At 33.0% G+C, this 16,434-nt stretch overlaps 2 protein-coding genes and 1 long non-coding RNA gene across 4 annotated transcripts in view; 1 reads left to right on the top strand and 2 right to left on the bottom strand.

Moving 5' to 3' along the window:
• LOC148618704 ((E3-independent) E2 ubiquitin-conjugating enzyme UBE2O-like) overlaps positions 1–6,797 on the bottom strand; it is a 46,185-nt gene extending 39,388 nt beyond the window's left edge. Inside the window, exon 1 of the mRNA XM_088577864.1 lies at positions 6,558–6,797. Coding sequence (XP_088433990.1) covers positions 6,558–6,764 — 207 coding nt within the window. The 5' untranslated portion in view covers positions 6,765–6,797. The remainder of the gene's footprint in view (positions 1–6,557) is intronic.
• Positions 6,798–7,807: 1,010 nt separating this feature from the next.
• On the top strand, positions 7,808–11,003 carry LOC148618703 (uncharacterized). The gene is made up of 2 exons (XR_015921412.1): positions 7,808–8,106; positions 10,721–11,003. It is a non-coding gene; the product is annotated as an uncharacterized LOC148618703 (long non-coding RNA).
• A 3,321-nt stretch (positions 11,004–14,324) lies between these two features.
• LOC148618702 (uncharacterized) overlaps positions 14,325–16,434 on the bottom strand; it is a 47,745-nt gene continuing 45,635 nt past the window's right edge. For both annotated transcript variants that reach the window (XM_088577859.1, XM_088577858.1), the window contains exons 23-24: positions 15,742–15,824; positions 14,325–14,921 (exon numbers count right to left, since the gene is read on the bottom strand). In XM_088577859.1, the coding sequence (XP_088433985.1) occupies positions 14,742–14,921; positions 15,742–15,824 (263 nt within the window). In that variant the 3' untranslated portion in view covers positions 14,325–14,741. The remainder of the gene's footprint in view (positions 14,922–15,741; positions 15,825–16,434) is intronic.

Genomic DNA, 16,434 nt, shown 5'->3' with positions numbered 1-16,434 from the left:
ACAGGGATATGGAAACAGACCAGTAAACTTATTGCTTTTATAAAAGTGGTGTTAAAAATCCAATAATACAAATTATGTGGGAATTCAATGTCTTTTTTGGATCGAAAAAGTCATTTTCTTCTTAAATCATGTTATTTTGATGTGCAATGTCACAAAAAACATGCCTATTTATGTTGATAGTGTGAACTGATTTGAATTAAAAAATGTTACTTACATATAAACAGATTCAGCCAGTCATTTTCAACTTCCAAAAAGTGCTTCCAGGTTACTCTTGGACATTTCTAATTTAAAGTATGTTTTCTAATACAACCCATATATACTTTATTTTAATAATTACTTTTGTTAAACAATTTTGATCTTTAATTGATGCTGACCAATGTTTATTCCTGTATAAAAACCAATCCTTGACAAACCTTGCACAAACATGTAGTTGTCTTATTTTCAGAAATTTAAATGAGCACATTGTATACAATGTCTCTGATCTGTGCCTGGTCATCAAGTTGACTTCAATTATCAGGGTTCTCCATGGATGAAAATTTAACCATGGAGGAAAATTTTATGACACAATATATGCCTGGACGGTTTCAAGATATATCCATTTTTCATTGTTATTAGGTTATGTTATAGTATGCTTTTCACATCATTAATTAATTGCATTCTTCCTTTATAATGTACCTTGCAACTTCTGTTTTTTTAAGCATTAAAAATTTCATGTACATGCATTCTCTGGCCTTAAAAATTATGTAGCCATATGTCAATTTTCAGGAAGTCATTATAATGAAACCAGTATGTAGGTGCAAAAATGAAATAGAAGTGAACAAGTCAAAGGAAGATTAGATCCATGACAGAAACCTGATCTACAGTGATGAAAGCAGAGTATTATTAGTCAAAGCATGTGCATATAAATTAAATAGTTCATGTTTCTTCATCCTACTATTGTTACTATACTTTAACTTGGTGAATTTTACTCTCTATTTCTGATCTTTTTTTCCCACCAAACACACATGTGCTCTAAGCACTGAAGGAAGATACACAAAAAAAACAACAGCATGGCAGTGTAAACAAAAATCAGACATTTTATATTCAATTTGATAAGTTTTAGCAAGTATCAGATGGAATAACATTGTTCTGAGGATTTTATATGTTCCTTTATTAGGTAAACTTGTGTCTTTATTTCATATTCAACCTTCATTCAACTTTGCATTTTAAAATAGCCACATGCATCTGGCCAAAGTTGAATTATCTTTGACTATAGCCAGTTTTGATTGGCTCAATATAAATATTTCCATCTGACTGACACTTCCATTAAAAATTAATTTGTGGAGTAACCAAGGGTCTGTAAATTTTGACTGCCCATGTCGGACATTTGAACAAATTTCAGCAGATCATTGTGTCAGTCCTTTACCTGCCTAGATCCAGAAAAAAAACTTTAAAAACCTTTTTTTGTAGTCATTTAAAGATAAATATTGTTACTTCCAGTAACTAATTATGAATCTTATCTGCAATGTCATAACCATTTACTTACAGACTGGCTTCAGTCATAAATTGGTGTATTTAATCTGATTCAGTAAATCGCAGGTTTCTCAGACCTAAAATAATGGTTTGCTGCTAATTAGAATGGTAAAAGTAAATCATGGCAGACAACAATTTGACCGTGGCAGTGATTTTTTAACCCTGGCGGCCCACAATGCTAAAACAGCTCATGGAGAACCCTGCATTATAATGCAATACAGGACATTATGAAGTATTAATTAATGATAAATATTTGTTTTATGATTTTTTTATTATCTTTTCATATGTTATATTTGTCAATCATTAATACCACGTGCTAATTGTCTCAACTGCTGTTAATGCCGAATAAAACTGGACAAATCAAGAATTGACTTCACACTAAGAAATTGTATTACTAATGTAGATTCAGACAATTAGATAGAGAATTTTTAGTCTCCTGCACTCTCCTGTTGTGATTTTCAGGGGTCCCCAATGAATTTTGGAGTTTAAGGACCACGAGAACCCTGCATGTATTTTTACTGTGGGTGGAGATCAATGAGATTAACTTCACAATACTGGGTGAATTTCACCCAAGGTCAGTGATTCTCTGTGTGAGCAATTAACAACTGTCCCAGATGGATGGATATAGCACTCATACATGTACTTTACAAAAACAAAATCTGACTGACAGAGTGTTTTACTGACCAACTAGGATTTAAACTACAGGCAGTACAATACAGTTAGGTCATTTCTGAAAATTTGGTCTCATTTTGTTGAAATAAAGCTGTTTTGAGGCAGTCCACACTGAAATTTCTAGTGTTTTGTCATAAAAAAGTGCATATTTTCTAAATCCGTGGTGTGTGGAGGTTCAAGTCATTTATAATTAATTTAGTGATTATTCTTAGAAAATCCAGTAGCCATGGTAACATACAGAAAAAAATATTACTGAGTTTTAGTACAAATCAGGGGTGCCTTTCCAAAACTAACAGCCAAATACTACCGTATGTTTTAGAAAATATCAGGCACTTAGACACTACCACAGGATGAAAGCATGCATGAAGTAGGTGGAAAAAAGGTAAAAATAATAAGACCCTTTTCGATTCATTCTCTCACAATTTTAGTCCCAAAAGTTCGTGCGAAATAAGGTATTTTAAAAATCAGCCATCTGATGCTGAGGAGAGAACCTAATACAGATACCATTTTTCATTTAAATTACACCTGTTTACCATAACATATATTACATCTGTCTATGTATAAATGCTTATTTACATTTAATCAACATATCCACCAAATTTCAACTTTTAATTTTAAGTTTTACAAAATTTGACCAGGGTAACCTGGTGTGCGAAACAGTGCGTCTTAATGTAACTGTATAGTGCACCCACAGCTTGAGTGTTGGAGAACCAAATGTCCAGGCATTAGCCCAGTATACATTTGCTGAAAAAGAACTTAAAATAAAGTTAAACCATGGCTATCCAACATTTTCATCATCACCATTCATATCAAGTGACCACGTTTACTATATAAACCAATTATCATTGAAATCAAAGCAAGCATAAAAATTATACAGAAAATTGGCCGCCAAAAATGATCTTACATCATCACCATTCAACTTAAAACACCTAATTTCCTACAGAAACCCAAAATTATTGGAATCTGTGCAACTAGCAAAAATGGTCGCAAAATGGTAGCCATTTTGAAAATGGCTGACAAAAAAATAATTTTAATACTGCCAGTCAACTCAGAATACCATGACCTTTATGATCTATTTGAAGTCATGACGGCCATGTTTTTTGACCAACGAAAATTTTAAATGATCAGTTGTGGAGGAAACCCTAAGAAAATTATGCCAACTTTAATTAAACATTGTTGAAATTCTTTTCAGAGTTGTACAAGTGAAAAATAACAAAAAAATCTGTTTCAGGGGCCATAAATCCTACAACAGGCAACAAATCATTTTGAAAATTTCAGCCAATGTCGGCCTTTTGATGGTGAATAATGACTCTACATCAGAATTTTGATAAATGCAATGATTTTTGAGTTATTTCCAAGAACTGTAACTTGACCCCTATGTTCTATTTTTAGTTAGAACCGCCATATTTTTTTCATCAATCAAAAATCCACGCAGTCATTATGTGTAGGATACCTTAAAAAACTGTAATACCTACTAATATTAAATTCTGTACAATAGATTCTGAGGAGAAGATTTTTCAAAAACAGCAAAAAAAAAACAAAAAGGGCAATAACTCCAACATGATTTTCACCAAAATTTGACCACAGACAGATCTCATCATTCTGAACACTTTTACCTAGTCAGAACTGTTTTGGTGAAATATATGCAAAAAACTGTTGTCTGACCCCTATGTTCTATTTTTAGTAGCAGCAGCCATGTTTTTTCAACAATCAAAACTCCAAACTTTCATTTTGCTCAGGATACCCTAAAAAACTAAAAATACCAACTTTCATTTAATTCTGTAGAGTAATTTCAGCAGAGAAGATTTTTGAAAGTAAGCAAAAAATGCCCAAAAAGGGCAATCGCTCAAACATGGGTCAAGATTACTTCAAGATACATGTAGATCTTACCATGGTGAACACTTTACCCTAATGCTGAGTTTGGTTAAACCTAAAGATTTGGAGATATATGCAAACAAGAGGCTCCAAAGAGCCTGAATTGCTCACCTGGTTAACTTTTTGCTTTTAAAGGACAATAACTCTAACAAGGAGTTGTCAGACAATTTTGACTCCATTTGATTCATTGGACACATTTGTAAGCCTTATAATAAGGATCATTTCAGCAATTGAAAGCTATTGGCTAAACCTAACAGATTTGGAGATGTATGCAAAAATCTGCTGTCTGACCCCATTGTGCTATTTTTAGGAACGGCAGCCATGTTTTATCAGCAATCAAAGATCGGTCATTTCGTTAAGGATACCCTATAAAACAAAAATGCCGAATTTCATTGAAATTTGCACAATAGTTTCTGAGAAGCAGATTTTTTAAAGTAATAACATCAAAAACAGCAAAAAAACGTCCAAAAAGGGCAATAACTCCAACATGGGTCAACAAATTTTCACCAAAATTTGACAACAGACAGATCTCTTCATGCTAAATAATTTTACCCCAGACTTATTTTGGTTAAACCTAACCGTTTTGGAGATATACAATGTATATTGTATGCAAAAATCTGCTGTCTATGTTCTATTTTTAGTATCAGCGGCCCTGCTTTATAACAGTTCAACAATCCAAACATTGATTTTGTTAAGGATACCCTTTAAAACAAAAATACCAACTTTCATTAAATTCTGTAAAGCAGTTTCTGAGGAGAAGATTTTTTAAAATAATAACATTAAAAACAGCAAAAAACATCCAAAAAGGGCAATAACTCTAACATGGGTCAACAGATTTTCACCAAATTTTGACCATAGATAGATCTCATCATGCTGAACACTTTAAACCCCTATCAGAATTTGGCTAAACCTCACGGTTTAGGAAATATATGCGAAAAACTACTGTCTGACCCCTATGTTCTATTTTTAGTAAGAGCGGCCATGTTTTTTCAACAGATCAAAAATCCCCACATCATTTCAATGCATGATACCTCAAGAAACAATGATTGAACCAAGAATGAACCAAGTTTAGTTTCAGTTGGTCAAGTGGTGTCAGAGGAGAAGAATTTTGAAAGAAATAACATTCAAAATAACAAAAAAAAGTCGAAAAATGGCAATAACTCCAACATGGCTAAATATATTAACATGAAAATTTGACCACAGATAGATCTCATCATGCTTAACACTTTTACCCCGTCAGCATTCGGCTAAACCCAATGGTTTAGCAGATATATGCGAAAAACTACTGTCTGACCCCTATGTTCTATTTTTAGTAACAGCGGCCATGTTTTTCGACGGATAAAAAATCCCCACATCAGTTCTATGCACAATAAAAAATCCCCAAGGAACACTGGAAGTAAGTTTGGTTCCAATTGGTCAAGTGGTGTCAGAGGAGAAGAGTTTTTAAAGAAATAACATTCAAAATTGCAAAAAACTCCAACATGGCTTGATAGATTATAATGAAAATTTGACTGCGGATAGATCTCATCATGCTGAACACTTTTACCACAACAGAATTTGGCTAAACCTAAAGGGTTTAGAGATACTTGTATATGCAAAAAACTACTGTCTGACCCCTATGTTCTATTTTTAGTGACGACAGCCATGTTTTTCAATGGATCAAAAATCCCCACATAAGATCTATGCAGGATACCCCAAGAAACATTCATACCAAGTTTGGTTCCAATTGGTCAAGTAGTTTCAGAGGAGAAGAGTTTTGAAAAATTGTTAACGACGACAGACCATGACGACAACGGATGTCAAGTGATGGCAATAGCTCACCTGGCCTATGGCCAGGTGAGGTAAAAACTGCTGTCTGACCTCTGTTCTATTTTTAGTAACAGCAGCCATGTTTTTTGACTGTTCAAAAATCTAAATAGTCATTTTGTGCAGGTAAGCTAAAAAGGAGTGTCAGAAAACAGAAATCAAATAAAAATCAAATTTTTGAGAAAAAAAAAATAAAATAAAAACATTTGAAATAATTAAATCTAGCCTAGCAATCGTGTGATTACATGAGTATGTTAATGTGTACAAACATCGAGTTGGAGTGCTTTGTAATAATGGAAAATTTAGCAAATATTATTGCATAAGGGGAAAAGTTGATTCAGGTTTACACAATTACAATGTACAGTAATTGGTCTTGCCCATACCTGGAATTTTTGGGGTTGGATCAACCTGAGTATCGATTAACCTGACACAAAAAGTATAATAAAAATGACCCCAACACCAAATTCCATACAACTTTTCAAAACATGAAGTTAAGTAGAAAAAAATCATTTAAGTTGATCATGTACATTTGTATTTGGTCCTGGCCCTGGGACACATTGAACATTGTCATTGTAAAATTCGTTATGAGGATGACATGGAGATAAAGACCCCATATTCCTTCATAAAATATTCCTTTGGAAGAGTTTTCTTCAACAAATATAAATATATATTGATCGGTTACAAATAATCACCAATTTTTCCTCCTCAACAGTTTCATCGCCTTTAGGATTCCACATGACCCGGACCTTCCCTCGGCTGACCATCTCTTCTTCATCATATTCTTCGTCACTGCTGAGAAACTCTGCGCTTTCAGTGACGATGCCGTACACGATTTTATTACCAATCGGTTTACAAACTTCATCTTCTTCGAAGAGGGCACAATCAGTTGGCTGCGCCATCCTGCAAAATGATTCAGTGAATGGAAATGGAAAACATACGAGAATCGCGGGAGTCTGTTCGGAACTGCTCACGTTCTCTGATAGTATTTATCGGCAAACGGATCACAATAAGACACCACCTGGAACGAACAAATTTTTATACACGATAAAGTTTGGGTAGCGACCTATAATCAATTACAGGTCTATAATATTGGGTGTATTTACATTTAATTCAGATGATGGAGGTCTCGTAGCTGAGGCATTTCATACATCCAAAAATTTAAGTGACAATAATAAACCAAGTTTACATCAATTTTCAACTGGGATTACATAAAATTATAAATGTTGTTTTATTAGTCCCAGGTGTCAATAAAATATTTAACCTCCATGTTTATCTATTCTTTCTGCATGTTTGACCTCATGTTACGCATAGTATTTGTCTGAGCGTACAAGTTTACAAATTACTGGATAAGTAACTCCAACATTGTAACTTTCAATTTCAATTTCTTTATAACACTTTAAACTTGCAATGATGCTCGCCAGTACAATAACAACATGCAATTTTGACATATGTCAGTATTGTACCAACATAACAGAAAGTATAACTTTTTTTATAATTCATCCAAATTTGGCCGATCCTGCAAAGTGCAAAAGAAACTCGTTGACTCAGTCTATTATCCTTGAGTCCATGGCAAGAAATACCCCCAAAAATATCTGGTCTGCCCCCTACAGGCACTAATTATCTTTGGTAACGAGATAGTAGAGATGTGGTCATTAATGTACCTATTATCTCAGCAGGGTCTTAAGTTGGATTTTGGAGCGGTTTGTCGTGGCATGCAACCCATTTTTTTCTTATTTCATCATCATTTCATGTCCATTTTGTCATCCATTTCATGTTCATCGCCCAGATATAGCTGAAATATTGCTGCTTGGGCGTTCAACCCAATCAATCAATCAATTAAGCAAGCAATCAATCAACAGTTCGAGTGTATAACTACATGTGCCGTTAAGCGTTTGATTCGTCTGTGTAAGTGCTCAATCGGGGATGTGTGTCTGTTGCGTTTACTGTCAACAAACATGGCTACCAAATTTAGACAGTTGTTGGTGCCAGTACGAAAAACTTTGGCCCAGCCTAAGTTTAATCACGCACAAATAACTTCTAAAAGAACAATGGTTTACACAGAAACAGGAGGGATACTTTCTGAACCTAAAAAACAACCATTTGGCTTTATTCCTGTTTTGATGACATTCTTTCCATTCTTGTACATTGGGGCAACAATAGGAAAAGAATTTGCCGCATGGATGGAGGAAAATGAAATATTCGTTCCAGATGATGATGACGATGATTGATTAATAATTTGAGGTACATGCTCATAATGCCATATCCATTAATGATATGAAGTAGGCATTGTGCAAGACTCTTAAGAATGGTAAAGCCTAGCCCTAGGACATTAAAAACCCCTTTGACACTAAGTTACTGGGTGGCGATCAGATGAGAAATTTTGTTTTGCAAGTGCAGTATTTTTATTTATATTTTGCAAGCAAGCAAAATCAATATTTTTATTTGAAAATCTGCCTTGTTTAATAATGGGGATTTTTTTTTTTTTTAATGAATGAGTAAAAAAATGTTCTTCCAAAATCCCAGCACCATCTTTCTTTCCCCTCATTTTCAAAATGGTTGATAACTTTGTAGTATTTCACCATACTCCACAATTTTTAACCCTTTAGAGCATCTCGAGCAACATCCTTTTCCGTTTTAGCGAGTCAGATTAATTTATACAGATACTGGAAATACATTTGTATTACAGTTCTCCATGGATGGTGGGAATATTTTACTCATATCATGTGAGTGATGTGATGTGTACAAAATTCAGACACAACTGACAGCTGTAAATTCCAAAGAGAAAACAGTTGCCTTTCCTACATGACAAGTATCTTAGAAAAGCTATGCTTCTATTTGGATAAAACAGTCTGTTGTATTTTTTCCAAGGCTGGTTAGGTTCTTGAAAACTGCAACAATGGAACAGTGGAGAAATAAGTATATACAAACTGTACATCCATGTTTTTCCTGAACTTTTTGAAAACACATCACATGCATCATATTCACTTCTTTTAATAAGTAAAGAAAAATAGAAGACTCGAAAACTATCAGAAAAGATGAAGTTATTGTTACTGAAACGTAATCTTAACCTTAATATTTTTATTCGTTTGATTTAAAGAAATGATGAATTTTCTCATATGGACAGTAATTTTTTGTTACTTCTGTGACATGACTTTTTTTTCTTAAGTATACTAGGGAACCTTAAGGGAAGTTAAAATGCATTGTATTACATGTACATGTAATAACAGTACAGCTCACACCGCTTCATGGTACTTGCTATTAAGCAGAAATTCACTGATTGTATATACATGTACATGTTGTACATGTATATCAAGTGAGCTTTTACTTATGATATTTAATCTAGTGGGCAATATGGAGAGTATTCTCTTTTACAAGCATCGGGTCACTTTAAGGTATAGATGTGGTGAAGTGATGCTTGAAGGTGCCTTTGGTTGACCAACATAGAATCCTGAATGCTATTCCGTTGAAGCTATCTTCTTTACCTAGTACGAAGCAGGTGCATTCTGAAACACTTCCAAAGAAACATAATTTTTATCACCTTTTTAGGGGCTTGGTCTGATCGAATCTTGGTTTGAAATGTTTTTGGATGAAATTTTAAATGGCAAATGTTTTCTGATGCTGATTTGGTTTTCAATATCATTTAACAGTACATGAAAATAGATACATGTGCAATGATGCTATTTTTTAGAAGCTGTTAAATGAAGGTGCAAACTGAATATTGATTTTTTAGGACATACAGTGTACAGTACAGCTCACAGCACAGTCTGAAAAATATCTGGCATCCAATGCCAGGTACATGTATTTATTGCTTATTGATGACTAATTAACTGAACAGGTACATGTACATTGACCTACTGGTGGTTTTACATGTACAGTTAATTATCACACACCAGTGGCTCACATCTGTATTCAAATAAGTTGAAAAAGCAAGTTTTTTTGTAATTTTTTAAATGTAAAACATTACTTTTTTAAATGTGATTCTTGATGTAATTTCATAAATTTTTGCATTTTAGTAAATATTGTTTTTTGTGTATTTAAAAAAAAGCTTATCACAATGTGTATTGGACTCATGATTCATACTGACTTCTTTCCTACACACATTTGTATTTTGGTAACATTTTTAAGGTCATTACATTTGCATGTTTAGTGATAAAAAATATTCATCTAGTTAAAAACTACATGTACATGTACATGTAGTTTTTTCTTTATTTTCTTTAAATTTACTGTTTAATAATATATTCATGTATAACCCTAAAACTAATTAATTGTGTGTTCAGACTTGAAAACCTTATTGTTACATTATCTGATTAAGCCTTGGGGCCAGGATGACAGGATGTTAGTCTATGCTGCAAGCTGTACTGTAAATTAAGGAAAACAAGTTGATAATACAACCATTTACACTCTTAAAGAAGTGTAAAAAGACTCTTCTTTTTCACAATATTTAGAACAGATTTTAAAATTTATTTTTGTTTTCTAAGAAGTTTACAATTGAAAAAGAGATGTTTTTTCATCTCAGCACATGAACTTGGTAGCTCTGAATGGCTTCTGGTCAATTTAAATTCCCTCAATGAACCAATCAAATTAAAGTGTTACATCACATAGAACATAGCAGTCAATTATAATGTGTCATAATATACCCAGTAATTGACTGCTAGCTCAACTTGAAAAAGTGTCCAAAAGATCACACAGGTGTTCTTAATCTGTTTGACAGATTTCTTCTTTGTATCTACAGAGGTATCACTCTATTTCAAAGTGCTGAAAAAACTTTTCTTTCTTCATCACTTTTTCAATGAACACTGGTATTTGCATACATGAGTAAAATTGACACTCATACATTTGTGTTTCTGTATTTCAGATTATTGTACAGAGAAGAATTCCTTATTAGACATAGAACTTTCCATTTATTCAATTGTGATATTCAGTTTTGTTGCAGTCTCCAACTACAGTCCTGAGTTATGAGATCTAATATTTCGAACACAGCTTAGGTCTTACATTCTCCACTCTGTAGATTGAAGACTCTAAGACTCCGTTACAACTTCTTTGTATAATATTTATTGTAATATTGTTTTCATTTGGTTTCATCTGTATGCCTCCTTTGAAAGCAATAAAAAAAAATAATGCATTGGCATATATCACAACTCTCATTTTCCAATTTATAATTGGTCAGATACTGTGACACACATACATGTACTTACAGTTATACATGTATTTTACCCAGTAAACATTGACAAAAATTTTCAAAATCTGTAAACTTTAGTGAATCTATGATCATAATTTCACTTCTTCCTTGATAGCCAGATACTCTTGAAAGTTTCTAGAATCACAATACTCAGATCTTAAAATTAATTTAGACACCAGACAGACCATGATGTATACATAGAATGTGATAGAATGTTATGGGCTTATGAAGTTCAAAGGTCAATTTATCATCTGCCAAAAAATAAGGAAGAATAAAAATAGAAGAGCAATTTAGAGACATCAAAATTCAAGTACATGCTTTAACAAAGAAGGTCCAAAATACATAAAGTAAGCAAATAGAATAAAATACAAATACATATAAAAACTGAATACAAGGAAAACAAGACACCACACAAAAAACTGAAGTTCATGTATTTGCAGTATGAATTCCTACAAAACACCAATGATTACATCAAGTGCTCCGGAAAGTTAAGCATGTTCTGCTCCCCCGCAGCACTAGTCAAACTGCAAGTGACTAAAATTCTTTAAGAGTCGTACTTAAACAATTAATGGACAAACATGGCCATTGATACCACAAATAGACCATATGGTCAAATGGCAGTTATTTTGCAAATAGTTTTAAAACCATTAGGTTTAGACAACCTCTGACAGTGTAACAGTATTCAGCAAGTTGAAATCCATCCATGGCAAAAAGTTTTGAAATTCTGTTGATCCATTGCCATTTGGTCACATTTTTTGGCTATTTTCATGTTATTTCTAAAACCCTTCTTTGAAACTAGATCTTCAATTGAAACCCAACTTGGTATGAATGTTCCTAAGGATGTTCTGCGCTGAACTGATATGTGGATTATTGACCTGTCAACAAACGTGACTGCCATTAAGTATCACAAGGAAAGTTGGTATGGATTTTGGCCTCACCCATTTTAATATCAATGGTCAAAAGTAAGCATTTCATAAAATTTGACTACAACTCCAGTAGAAGTATATGATATTGTTTTATTATATTCTACACAACAAATTTCAGACAGGGATTGTCAATGCCCCACCCATTTTTTTCCCTCTGCTAGAATTTATTTTAATTTTATTACATAGAAAATTGTAGGGAATTCGAAATCACAGTAGGCCATTCAAAGTTCTTCCCCCTTTCAGAATTTCTGGATACACTGTGTGTATTAAGAATTAGATGAGTTCCTTATAAGGCTTGAAATTTGTTTTGATTGGATATGAGTTATGCCCTTGAACTATTTGATTGTCTAGACTTGGCTAAATTTTGTTGTTACAAGTCCAAATAATATTTCACTGGTAGGCAGCCTTAAATATTTTTGTGGATCTGAAATATGTTGAGTACCTTGTTTTTTTAGTAATTATACCCAATGAAACAAAGTTGCGGAAGGTATAATGTTTTTGACCCGTCCGTCAGTCCATCTTTAGTTTTCCAGACCTTTTTTTGAAAGGCTTGGAGACATTGACATGATTTTTGGTACATAAATATGTTATGCCAGAGCTTGCAGAAACTACGCAGAACTCTTAACAAATAGGCTTCTGGAACAGGGTTATGTTGCTACAAGATTGAAGTCATCACTACAGAAGTTTTATGGTCGTCATCATGAACTCGTGGATCGTTATGGTATATCCATCAGCACCATGAAAACTAATGTATTTGACGTGTCAGTTTTCCTTCCCTCGTTTGTCTACCCCGGACTTGACTTTTTCTGAGCAACTCGGCAGGTGTTTCTAGAAAAGCAGAGGACGCTTACCCTACCGGTGCACCTGGACCATGCACCTAGTTTTTAGTGGAGTCCGAGTTGCTCATTTACTTTTGTTGCTTTGTATGTATGGTTTTGGTTACTTTATGTTCTTTGTTGTGTATGTCTCTTTTCCTCGTCTGGTCTTTGTCTCTGGATTACATTCTTTTGATTACTGCTATAACCTTGGTTCGCTTGATTACTCTTTCACCATGATAAATTACAGGTCAGGTTTAAGTTTTGTTCTGCTCCAATGATTCTTACCGAAATTACTGGCCTTGAACTTCAAAATTCACAAAAACAAATGTTTCCCAGACCTTTTTTCTAAACGCTTGCAGATATCGACTTGTTTTTTGGTATATAAATTCACCATAAGTCGTAAGACAAGGTTGTAGTTGGTTCCAATTCAATGATTTTTACCGAAATTACAGGCCTTAATTTAGATAAAATCACAGAAATAACTGTTCTTCGGACTTTTTTTCTAAAGGCTTAGAGATTATGAAATGATCTTTGGTATATAAGTTCACCATGATAAGTTACAGGTCAAGAGTACATTTTGCTCCACGATGTTTACTTTTGATTAATTAAAACTCCCAAGAAATCAGTCTGAAGTTTTGAAACTACCATTCTGAGTGACAGAATTTAGTTGGAAGATAAAGGTCTAAAGCCTGAAAAAAACACTCTAATTCCTTTTTTATCGGTTCTTCTACATGTATTTCTCTAATGAACAAATTTATTTGAGTATCCAGCATGGGGTATTTGAGCCCACTCACTAAGGTTCTTTAATTTCTCTAGCAAGAGTTTTGGAACTATTAACTGCCAAATTTAAGGTCTATTGTTCAGTGAGGTGTAAAGGTATAGGGTTATATTTCTGAATACCAATATTTACTTTTTGGTTTAATGCAGGTTTAATGGGTGCAAGAATTTTGTTTTCTGAAAGTCTAAACTTACCTTCTTTTTTTCAGGTTGAATGTATTTTATTGAATATCAGGGAAACCTCATATTTTTCATTATTTCCTGAACATTTGTACATGAACCATTATATTTTTAAGTGCATTAACCTCTTCACAATAATGCCATTTTTAAAACATCCACCTTTTCTTGGATTGTACAGGACTTTAGCCAAGGATTTCTCAACACTTTTTAGCTAATTTGACTTAAAGGCTTCAGAAAAAAAATGCTATTTTGCTACAGTTGAAGAATAAAATGTTACTCTCTAAGGCACTGACAGTAAACTCTTGAGGCATTTACAACTTTGCTAAATAGCTCATTAACTATATTTTTATGGGTTTGACAGGTTTTACGACTAGTTAATACCTTTTTTGTGAAAACAAAGTCGAAATTTGAAGGAAATCTCATGAAGAGGGGGAGGGGGTAAATATTATTTTAGATTTTTATAAGAATGTGGATGTACATATTTTGAAATTCTCATTTTAAATAATATCCTTAAAATCTAGATTTAGGAAATATTTCCTTTTGCAAAAAACGGATAGGATAAATTCAACAAAGATCACATCAAAAATATATTTTTAATCAACAATTGATAGAAAATAATGAACACAATAGGATTATCACAGATTTACATTGTATAAACAAATAACAGTGTATGTATAAATCACAGTACATGATAAATATAACACAAATCAACAATTAACCAACAGATAAACCATGTACTGACAGTACATAAAAAAATGTCTCTATCCTGATTAAGGATGTCAATTGTTGCTGTTAAAAATATCACCGTCTCATTTTTATAGCTGTTGGATTATAACAAGTTCTTCAATAAATATCAATTCATAGTAAAAAGACCAAAAAAAATACCAGGATACAATCAAAAATGCAAGTTTTCTTAAAATCAAGTTCATATTCAATTTCACAGAATATAAGTATACTGTGTAACAAATTATTTGACTTCAATATAGATAGAGTAAATCACTGTGATACAAGAGCTGACATTAGTCTAGAAGCTTTCACATTTTTGCCATACAATGTACTTGTAGTGCCATCTGCCAAATCTGTAAGTGTATGTGTAACTCTATGATGATCAGGATACATTCTGTTAGTTTCTACAACAACAGTACTGGCAAATGCAGCTTTCTCTTCAACTTTGTTCTGAATATAAACAAGAACTGTTTTCTGATAAATTATGCACAAGTCACTATTACAGCCATTACTTACAAACATATGGACTAATGAAGTTTCTATTCTTATTGGACCAAATGGTCTTCATAGAACTATTATATTCTGAAAATAATTCTGTACATTTAGCCTCAATCTTTGATTGCCATTTCTAGGCTAAAGGGACCTTTTACTGGAAATGATTGAAAGTTCAACCATTTAAACAGATTGTTTACAGTTTATTTAACTGAATAAGGGCAGCAACAAGATTACTGAACACTAATCTGATCCATAATCAAATCAAGTTCAGAATAAATCTGATAAAATAGATATTACATCACTAGAACAGCTGGTACCAAAATGCTCCTGACTTGGTACATGCATTTCCAATGAAATGGTGGGTTAAATCTAGGTTTTACAGTGTGCCAAACCTCCCTATTCCTGTGTGGCATTTGCAAGCTAGAGTAATAATTGGTAAATCAGTGGTTATATCCGCATTAAGAATAATTCACAAAGAGCAATCATTACCCATTGTTTTTTGAAGAAACTAAGTATTTCTCAACCAAGGACTGATATTTGAAAAAGAATTTGGTAAGAGACCTTTTCAGACACATTTCCTCATACCCCTGATTCAGGAGTCTGTTACACATATACTTATGGTGTTAAAGGAAATCAGAGTAGTTAGTACTTGCTCTGGCATTGCAAATCAATTGCAAAATATAAACACCATATGCAGGAAATGAAGGTATATTGTTACACACGTATGCAAAATTTATAGTTTTAAAATCAAATTAGTTTCTATTATAATACTAACCCGCAGTTTTTGCTGATCAGTTTCTCCACAGGCAGCTATGATTTTTGGAAATGTGTCTTCTCCAACTTTTGTGCAGGTATAATCTATTTCAAAAACAACAAAAGAATCTTCTATTAATCAAGGATTGGGTATCATAAGACAAGTTCTTATTAGGTGTGAGCTACCTTCAAGTAAAAGATATTAAGAAAATCAATGTTAAACGAAACTGTATGGGCCAACAATATATTGAATATTGTATAAGAATTCATGTTCACATTAACTTGATGAAAGCAAATACTATAAAAACAGCCAGTATACCAAACATAAAAAATAAATGAAAAATCGGTTAAGTAAAAAAAAAATTAAGCAAAGCAGGTTTCCTGAAAAAAATCGGTCTATTGATCTGACTAATGAAGTTTTAGTTGGACGGACAATTAAGAAAAATTTCAGCCTTATGTAAGGCACTATCTTTTACTGCTTTTTTTAGTCACGTACTCATAAATGAAGTATCTAAAGTGATTGAAGGCATACTTTTCAAAAAACATGGTTAACTTGCCAGCAAGTTTTGGGAAGTCTGAACAAAAATATATCAAAATATACCCAATTTATTTGTGAACTCTCTTTTTCCCTTAATTTTGTTAATATAACTCTTTGTTCCCCTAAATTTCAATATTCTTATTTCTCTTTCCTAACTAATAGCAATACATAGTACTA

This window comes from Perna viridis, chromosome 4 (assembly GCF_037379345.1).
Source record: "Perna viridis isolate PV_CMFRI_1.1 ecotype Kerala chromosome 4, ASM3737934v1, whole genome shotgun sequence".
Lineage (NCBI taxonomy): Eukaryota > Metazoa > Mollusca > Bivalvia > Mytilida > Mytilidae > Perna > Perna viridis.
The sequence above is the reverse complement of the archived record's forward strand: the minus strand, read 5'-3'. Positions and strand labels throughout refer to the sequence as shown.